An 8,631-nucleotide genomic window follows, 5' to 3' on the forward strand; every position below is an offset into this window, starting at 1 on the left:
TGTGGCAAAATGGTTTACCATTTTCATCTGTACAAACAATAGAACTGGGCAAACTATAAACACCATGGCACTACAAACCTGACCAGTTACACAAAGCTATGTCAGGGGAATGGGCCGTTCTGTCTCTTAGAGATGAAAAGGCAAAGCTAAAAATTAAGTGGATGTAAACTTCTGACCCACTGGGAGTGTGATGAAAGAAATGAAAGCTGAAATAAATCGTTCTGAATGCACCTAGTCGCTCTACTTAAATGTAAATGTAATAAATAATTCTCTCTACTATTATTCTGACATTTCACATTCTTAAAATTAAGTGGTGATCCTAACTGTCCTAAGACAGGGAATTTGACTAGGATTAAATGTCAGGAATTGTGAAAAACTGAGTTTAAATGTATGTGTATGTAAACGTCCGACTTCAACTGTATTAAAAGTCATGTTTGGACACATTATCAGTCATGGATGGATCAGTCATTGATAAGTCACATGTGTGCGTAAGAGCTCTGCTACCCGACCAGAGCCCGAATAACTAGGGTACATGCAGGGCTCGTCTATCACTAATATTTTGAAGCTGAACCCTTTGTTTATGCTCTGCTGCACAGTATAGCCATATCTGACTAAGATCATAACAAAGTGCTTCAACCTCGTCAAATATAAGACAGGAGAGATTATTTCACAGAAAATGTTTAGAGTGACAAAAAAATAGCTAACAGCTAAATGCTCACTTATGTCTCTTCATTGAGCAGAGCAGCCCAAGTGGAGCCGTTGCTATGGATACTCACAGACTCAAAGCAGCCATGAGTAGAGCGCATGCAGAGCGAGCTGTGCCCAGTGAGCGAGTGACAGACAGAGAGGAGCAGCTAATGGATTTACTGTACTAATGGAGGAAGTTATTTCTGATTTAGAGTTTGTGAATGTCGCAGGCATGGGTAGGCCTTGGGCTTAAAATGCATGCCTGTGCAGGGCTTTAGCGTGTGTGTACCTCGAGCAGTATGTCTCCCACTCTGAGCTGTCCATCCTGCTGCGCCATGCCTCCATCGCATATCTCCTTCACTCTGAGCGTACTTCCGTTGCATCCTCCAATCAGAGCAAAGCCCAGACCCCCTCTCTCTGGTTTACACACATATATTTGCAAGATACAGCTCTGAGAGAGGGAGAGGTGGAAGTTACAAATCCAGTCATCGGGGTGAATGGCAACTTCCACTTAAGTCAAATTACTGTGAGAATTCTAGAATTCTAGGAAGCCCTTATCCCACGATACTTGCAATTACAATTTATCCATTAAGTAGACACTTTTAGCCAGACTGCTATAAGAACATTCCCAATTCTCTGCCACAGGCTGAGGTAAGCAGTGTTTGAGCAGTAAAATATTAATGCATGAATCAGGTGAGAATGCCCACACAGGCCCCAAGCCGAGAGAACAGATGACTCTAGTTTCAACCTGTGTCATCAGAGAGAGAGAGAGAGAGAGAAATAGATAGAGAAAGAAAAGTTGGAGAAAGAGACAGAGAAAGACAAGTTGGAGAAAGATGAGAGACAGAGAAAGAGAGACAGCAAAAGAGAGAGAGTGATAGGTAGACGGAGAGAGTGAGAGCTAACACTTACGTCTTGATCGGAGGTGACAGAGAGAAGTGGTCTGAATTTCCCAGTGGTTTCGGGCACGGCTTTAGCTACAGGACAAACAGAGAGACAAAACAAAATATTTCCATTTCAACGGACAGAAAAGGTTTGCTATATTATGTAACCAAAAGGCCAGTGTGGCAGGTAAGGTAAATGATAGCTCCTGCTCAATGTTCCTGAATCCTGCTCAATGTAACTTAATCTACTGAGAGATAGAAAAAAAAACAACAACAACTTGCAAGTATTAGAAACATACATCATCAATAATTCATAAGCAAAGGTACCACAGCCAATACAGACCGTATGATCAAACAAGATCAATCTAACACATATTCATTCCTGTTTGACCTTGGATAATGTTCTATCCCTCCAGTCACACAAAAAAAAGCCTCCGCAAAAGCTGTCCACGTCAAACAAAAGTAAAAACATTCCCCCTGGTGATGATACATTCAGAACAGGACAGGAACTCACGTTGACCTCTCTCCTCTGTGGCCATTTTGGTGCGTAGGTGTCCTCTCGAACAGGTAGACAACACTGGCCTTTCAGACTGCCCCTCTCTTGTCCCTCTACCTCACAGTCAACAAACAACTAGTGTGTGTGTGTGTGTGTGTGTGTGTGTGTGTGTGTGTGTGTGTGTGGTCTAATACCCCAGTGGAGGTATAGATGCTCTGTAATAATTAATCCTGCAGTGGCAGCACAGGCCCTGTCCGTCAACAAACACACACACACTGTCTGTCAGCACCGGGCTACGGCTACAAACACAGACAAAGAGATGAGAGGAGAGAGACCAATAACAAATATTAGCGAGAGAGAGGTCCCACTGAAATACTCCCTTTGCTCCTCCTTCTTCCACTCTCAGGTCACTGAGACCTGGACACAGACAGACAGGACACAGAATCACACACCGTAATGTTGAAAGACCAAACCATGAAGCTTCTGTCTCAGGTAATATGGTTATCTATCCTGGTAATGATTGATCTGAGAATAGCATCTACTTCCGTCAATGAGGCATCAACCTGCCTGGTTACAAACTTCTCATTACATCAACTTAACCCATTGCAACACTTAGCCAACATTCCAGTGTTTCAGTTCGTGTCTGTTTCTATGTGAACCAGCAGTCACATACACAGAGAGTCCTGAACTGAACATAGTGGTCACCGGGAGGTTGAAGCATCTCAGTACATGATCTTATACGCACCATTACTCTTGGCTTTGGGAGTCACAGGCTGGTCATCTCTACATGAAACAAGAAAGAAAGCAAACAGACGGATCATTTAACAAAAATAATGCATTTATTCCTACAACACACACACACACTCAGGCAACCCCACACACCTGGTGGCCTTAAGTTTCACTTTGCGCGGAGCAGTCTCGCAGGCCTTGACAGCGTCCTCCAGAGTCATTCCCATGGTGCATCGGCCACAGATGTACAGGATCCTGTCGTTTGGCTGGACGCTGCCTTCCTCACAGGCAGGTGAACCAGGAACCACCTCCAGACAGTAGATCCCCTGCCATTTGCTGCCTATACCACCCGTCAGCTTTATACCTGAGAGATGTGTTCATTAGGGACAAAAACAGAAGAAAACAGAGTGGCCAGAGGATACACGACCTAAACAACGGAATGTTTTCCATTGCAAAGTGTTTGCTACGGCGTGCCCTAATGAGCACCATCCAGATATTAGAGATATAATACAGACAGAAAGGTTGAAATTGTAACAGAGCACATTTTTCCCTGCACCCGTGCATCTGTTACGCACAGCAGGTGTGTCGTAAGTCCGTGCCTCCTTAATGAGTTTGTACAGCACCGACGAAGGCATAGAAGCCGAAACGTACGCTCCTTTCTTTGTTTAGCACTTCGCAACGAGGATCTTTTAATATCCGTTTGAGCATGGATTAAATTTAAGTATATTTTTGCATCTCGACCTCCTTGGTTTTCCCTTTTCGTGGTTTGAGTACCTACGTAGTTCTACACAGATTTTTTTTTCTCCCACGCACCGGCCACCATACATTGCAGCCTGAGCGCAGACCCTCACACTGGCTTCCTATAATATAGTTCTCCCATCTGATAAATACTAATAGTCACGCTCCCATTCAGTGTTTTACCAAGCTGTCCAGTCGGTGTCTTGTGCAGTATGATGTCTTGCAGGTTGTCTGGAAAAGGTGGAGCGATCAGGTTGGTCACCGCCCTCCCCAGGATCAAACTCAGTCTCCTAGGAGACGACCTCAGGATCGACATGGCAACCTCATCTGTCACATTCGTCATATCCTGGCCATTGACCTGGGTGTGGGGAATATGGGAGAGACAGGTAAAGATAATGTGTGCCTATGTGTATGTGTTTGTCCATGTGTGTGTGCCCATGTGTGTGTGCATACCGTGACGAGTCTGTCCCCTGGTCTGAGCCGTCCGTCCGTCTTAGCAGGGTTGTCCAGTATGTCCTGAATGTAGTAGCAGGCATCCAGTTTGCTGCGTGTGATGGTGAACCCAAAGCTACCGCTCCACGACTTGGTCAGAACCACACACATCTCAAATTCCTTCATCATGTCCTGGATGGAAAACACAAAGACAGTGTCCAGGCCTTTGTTCCATTTTCTATCTCTGCTGTTTTCTTTAGGGGTTGAGGCTTGGGTTTTTGTGAACACAGTTGTGAAAAGTGCTATTTCATTTTTTTTTGGTAATTGTTTTTATATTTTTTTTAATTAAAATTCAACTTCATTTAACTAGGAAAGTGAGTTAAGAAAAACAATATTATTTACAATGACGGCCTACGCCGGCGACGCGGGGCCAATTGTGATTCCCTATGGGACTCCCAATCACGGCCAGATGTGATACAACCTGGATTAGAACTAGGGGCTGTAGTGACTCTACAGTCCCTGGTTCAAGATTCAGACCGCTGCGCCACTCGGGATCCCTATGAATAAAGTTCAATCAAATGTCACTGGAACATAAAATTCATCTGCACACTGGTATATCCTCCCAAAGTGTTGTTTAATCGGACAATTTCAACCCAAAACTAGGGCTGCGTCAGGAAAATAATATCAACAGATGTATTTTTTGTTCTACATTATCCTCTTTAATCCAGCATCTAGGAAAGTGATTTTATGGATGTGATTAAACAAAAATCAAAAGAAAAAAAATGTCATTGACATTAAGTCTCACTTTTCTGGGATCCTCCTCATTCTCATCCTCATCTTCGTCCTCCTCCCCTTCTGTCTCCTGTCTCCAGGTAGGGTGTGTGTGTGGGAGAGGTGCAGCCTGAATGGGGGGAGAGAGTGAGGACAAGGGAGGCTGGGGAGAGGGGTGGCGTGCGGGGGGTTGCGAGGGGGGCAATGTGTCAGGGGGCTGGGGATTGTATTGGATGACTGAACGAGTGATGTTGGAGGCATTGGTAGTATTGAATGTGATGCTGTGTTTACGATCGGAGGTGATGCTGTGCTTACGATCGAAGGTGATGCTGTGTTTACGATCGGAGGTGATGCTGTGTTTACGATCGGAGGTGATGCTGTGTTTACGATCGGAGGTGATGCTGTGTTTGCAATCAGAGATCCTGGAGTTGGGTTTGGAGGTATGGGAGGAGAGGCTGGGAAGAGGAGGTGTAGCATGCTGGGGCTGGAGAGGATGCACCGAGTGGCTGATGTTGAGGTCAGACATCCTAGAGGAAAGGTTGGATGTAGGCCACGAGGAGGGCTGAGCTGGTGTCTGCTGGACAGAGGTGGTTTGCAATGACAAATGGGGGTTTGTTGAGCTCGTGGTTTGCGAGGACAAGCTGTGGGGGATGGAAGTACTTTTGGGGGTGGTGGATCGGACCCTAGTAGGGGGGGTGGATCTGGTCCTGGAGGTATGAGAGGTAGTGTGTGGAGCCACACTGGGGGTACATGAGGTGTTTGAGGTAAGGCTAGAGGGCCTGTCCGAAGTCGAACTGATGGTCAAGTACTCTTTATCAGCCAGAATGGTTTTTCCATCACCCATAAGGCAGTATGTTAAACTGCCGTCCGCCTCTTCTCTGATGCCACTGGAAGTACATACAGGGTTCATTAACAGTTGTGTGTGTGTGTGTGTGTGTGTGTGTGTGTGTGTGTGTGTGTGTGTGTGTGTGTGTGTGTGTGTGTGTGTGTGTGTGTGTGTGTGTGTGTTTGTCTTTGTATTTACTTGCATTTAATTGATCCTTTAATTGCACAGATAAATCGCATTGAAAATAAACATTTATTTAACAAGAGCGACCTGTTTCTAAAAGGCAGCAATCAATAATTTATTCTGTACTTAAAATGTTACATTAAAGTTACCTGGTGTACACGGGACTAGTACTGGTCTTGGCCCCGACAGATGCCGAGCTCAATTCTTCGGAACCTTCCTCGTCCACAACCGACAACTCTTCACTGTCTCCTGCGTCACTTACGCTGGCGAGGGAGATGGGGGAAGGGGGTGAGGGAGAGGGTGAGGAAGGCTGGTTCTCGGCTGCGTCCATCTCACTGTCTTGACTATCCTGACTCTGTTGAGTCTTCGGACCTCCAGAGGGCTCAGGGAATTTGTCCGTTTGTCTGGCCTGCCTGGAGGCTTGGTCCTGGGCTTGTGATGTCTGCATTGGCTCCTTCTGGGCCTGGTTTTCCTGGTTGTACTGACGGTTCTGGTATGCCTGTAGCTTGAGCAGCTGACTATAATCTTCCCCGAGCCTGATGTCTAGAGACTTGGACCTCACCCCACGGGTTGGAGACAAGAAAGGAACCTATTTAAAGAGAGAGATACCACTCAGTGCTCAATTCTCAGTGCTCAGTGTGTGTGCATGTGTCTATTTATCTGTGAGCCTGTTTTTCTCTGTGTGTGAGTGTGTACTCACCAGTGTGTCAGCATCCAGTTGAGACAGTACTCCAAGAGCAGGTCTGCAGAGAGTCAGGTGGACCTCAGACGGAGGCCCACGGAGCAGGAACAACACCCTCTGTGGATGAGCGGTCACGGGTCAGTACAAGGAATTTTTTGGTATGTGTGTGGTTCAGTCTGCTGGGGAGGACAGAGGCATATTGGTCGGGAGTTCTCCGTATCTGCTGCATTTATTTGTCAACGTACTTTGTGCACTAACGTAAATATGTATGGTTATTTTGGCGGGTCACAGACACATGCAGTACCCCTTTGCCACCAAGCATTCCCATGACAACAGCTCATTTGCATGTTAACGACACTGCCGTCTCAGTCCGACCGCTGTGGAATCCATAGTTCAGAGCCATAGGTGAGACGTGCAGAGTTCATTTCTGATAGATCAGATTAGGGGATTAACTGTGATGTGGCACAGAGAGCAAAGGAGGTAGAGAGAGAATGCTGAATAAAGCACGGAGCTAACATACAGAGAGGCGCACTGCATTCTGACACTAAACTAAACCTCTTCTCAGAAACTACAACCAAATATTGCATGCACTAGCTAGATACCTAGATGACACGAACGGAACTACCCAAACTCTCTGGTTAAAAGCACCACCTCCACGAAATCATCACTCGTCAAAATAATCTGTGATGCCGGTGCGCCAAATCATAATTCGTTAAAAGAACATACAAAAAGACAAGGAACGCCATTGGTGACGCTCTCGCGCCTCATCGGTAGACCACCCCGCCTCCCCGCTCTCAGATTCAGCAAGGCACGCCAACATATGAAAATATTTAACACCGAACTCTAACCACCTCATTCACACTCACCAACAGGACACAATTCTTCATATCTGGCTTGAAGGACAAAGATAAAACGATTTGTACAAGAAAGACATTGTGTACCTGGTAGCTGAGGCCTTTAACCCATTGTCCATTAACAGCCAATATGACGTCTCCTTCTCTGATCTGTCCTGACTCCTTGGCTGGTTGACCCTGGAAAAGGGTTTTGATCCGCACCACACTGCTGCCCTGGTCACAACCACTGTTCAACTCACTGATGTAGAAGCTGAAGCCCAAACCACACAGGCTCTTCTTCAACAGCACCTCCAGAGTGTTGTCTGAGAAGAGCGCAAAGGGTCATCATTATTTTCAGAGTGTTTGAGAGAGGAGGAGGGTGATTCAGCTTCACATCATTATTTACATGCACCAACAAGCATTTTCTGCTGTTAAACTCATTCCATTTCATTGTAGCCCTCCACCAGACTGGAATGTGTGTAAAAAGTAAAACCAAGACCGAGGTCTGTACATATGTACGGACGCATGCATACGCACATGCTGACACACACGCACGTGCAGACACACACTGAGCTATAAGGCATCAGTGTGTCAGCTCTCAGGGGACTGGGGGTGTGTCGGGGCTGTCTGTGACAGCCAACACAATGTAGCTGTCAGATAAGTCACAGCCACCTCGGGGGAGTCTATGTGTGTCTGCCTGGTTGTGTGCCTTTGTGTTTGTGTGTGTGTGTGTGTGTGTGCGCCCTCTCCTCTCACCATCAGTGACAAAGCTGTAGTCCTTGGTCTTGCCACTCAAGGTCATCTCCATGGAGCTGTCTCTCCTGAGACTTCCTGATTGGCTCTGTGAAGCTGAGCGGGGGCGATTCGCTCCTGCCCCCAACACCACCTGGGGCTCCCTCTCTAAAAGCAGACTCACCACCTAACACACACACACACACACACACACACACACACACACACACACACACACACACACACACACACACACACACACACACACACACACACACAGTGAACATACACACAATGATCATGCACACAGAAAAAACAAAACAGCTAAAATCACAGAATTCTGTCCGACAATAGGGAGAAAGGGTTAAGACAGTGCTGTTTAGATACTCATTATGCTCGTGAAGTCATGTGAGAAAATAGCTACATTTGTTATGTTATTTGTTTTTGTCCTGGAATCTGGGAGTTACGTAACCCAGTGATTGGACAAGGGGTGACTGGGCTAAGCTAAGCTGTCTGTCAACACTATGTTAGAGATGTGGCCCAGGTGTCAGTGTAGAGCATGCTGACGTCAGCAAGCCTAAAGGCTGAGGCTAAAGCTCATTAGCAAACGCTAAAATAACAACAGCTGTAAACATATG

General features: G+C 46.2%; 1 protein-coding gene across 3 annotated transcripts in view; it reads right to left on the reverse strand.

The window, feature by feature from the left end:
• LOC127916492 (tyrosine-protein phosphatase non-receptor type 20-like) overlaps positions 1-8,631 on the reverse strand; it is a 33,164-nt gene that overhangs the window by 24,353 nt on the left and 180 nt on the right. For 2 of the 3 annotated variants that reach the window (XM_052498317.1, XM_052498316.1), the window contains exons 2-12: positions 8,018-8,180; positions 7,370-7,584; positions 6,447-6,545; positions 5,896-6,335; positions 4,772-5,624; positions 3,988-4,158; positions 3,718-3,892; positions 2,950-3,160; positions 2,813-2,850; positions 1,600-1,664; positions 977-1,138 (exon numbers count right to left, since the gene is read on the reverse strand). In XM_052498317.1, coding sequence (XP_052354277.1) covers positions 977-1,138; positions 1,600-1,664; positions 2,813-2,850; positions 2,950-3,160; positions 3,718-3,892; positions 3,988-4,158; positions 4,772-5,624; positions 5,896-6,335; positions 6,447-6,545; positions 7,370-7,584; positions 8,018-8,069 — 2,481 coding nt within the window. In that variant the 5' untranslated portion in view covers positions 8,070-8,180. Of the gene's footprint in view, positions 1-976; positions 1,139-1,599; positions 1,665-2,085; positions 2,254-2,812; positions 2,851-2,949; positions 3,161-3,717; positions 3,893-3,987; positions 4,159-4,771; positions 5,625-5,895; positions 6,336-6,446; positions 6,546-7,369; positions 7,585-8,017; positions 8,181-8,631 lie in introns of those variants that run through there. The other variant, XM_052498318.1, reaches the window with a different exon arrangement.

The sequence above is a fragment of the Oncorhynchus keta genome, chromosome 36 (assembly GCF_023373465.1).
Source record: "Oncorhynchus keta strain PuntledgeMale-10-30-2019 chromosome 36, Oket_V2, whole genome shotgun sequence".
Taxonomy (NCBI): Eukaryota; Metazoa; Chordata; class Actinopteri; order Salmoniformes; family Salmonidae; genus Oncorhynchus; species Oncorhynchus keta.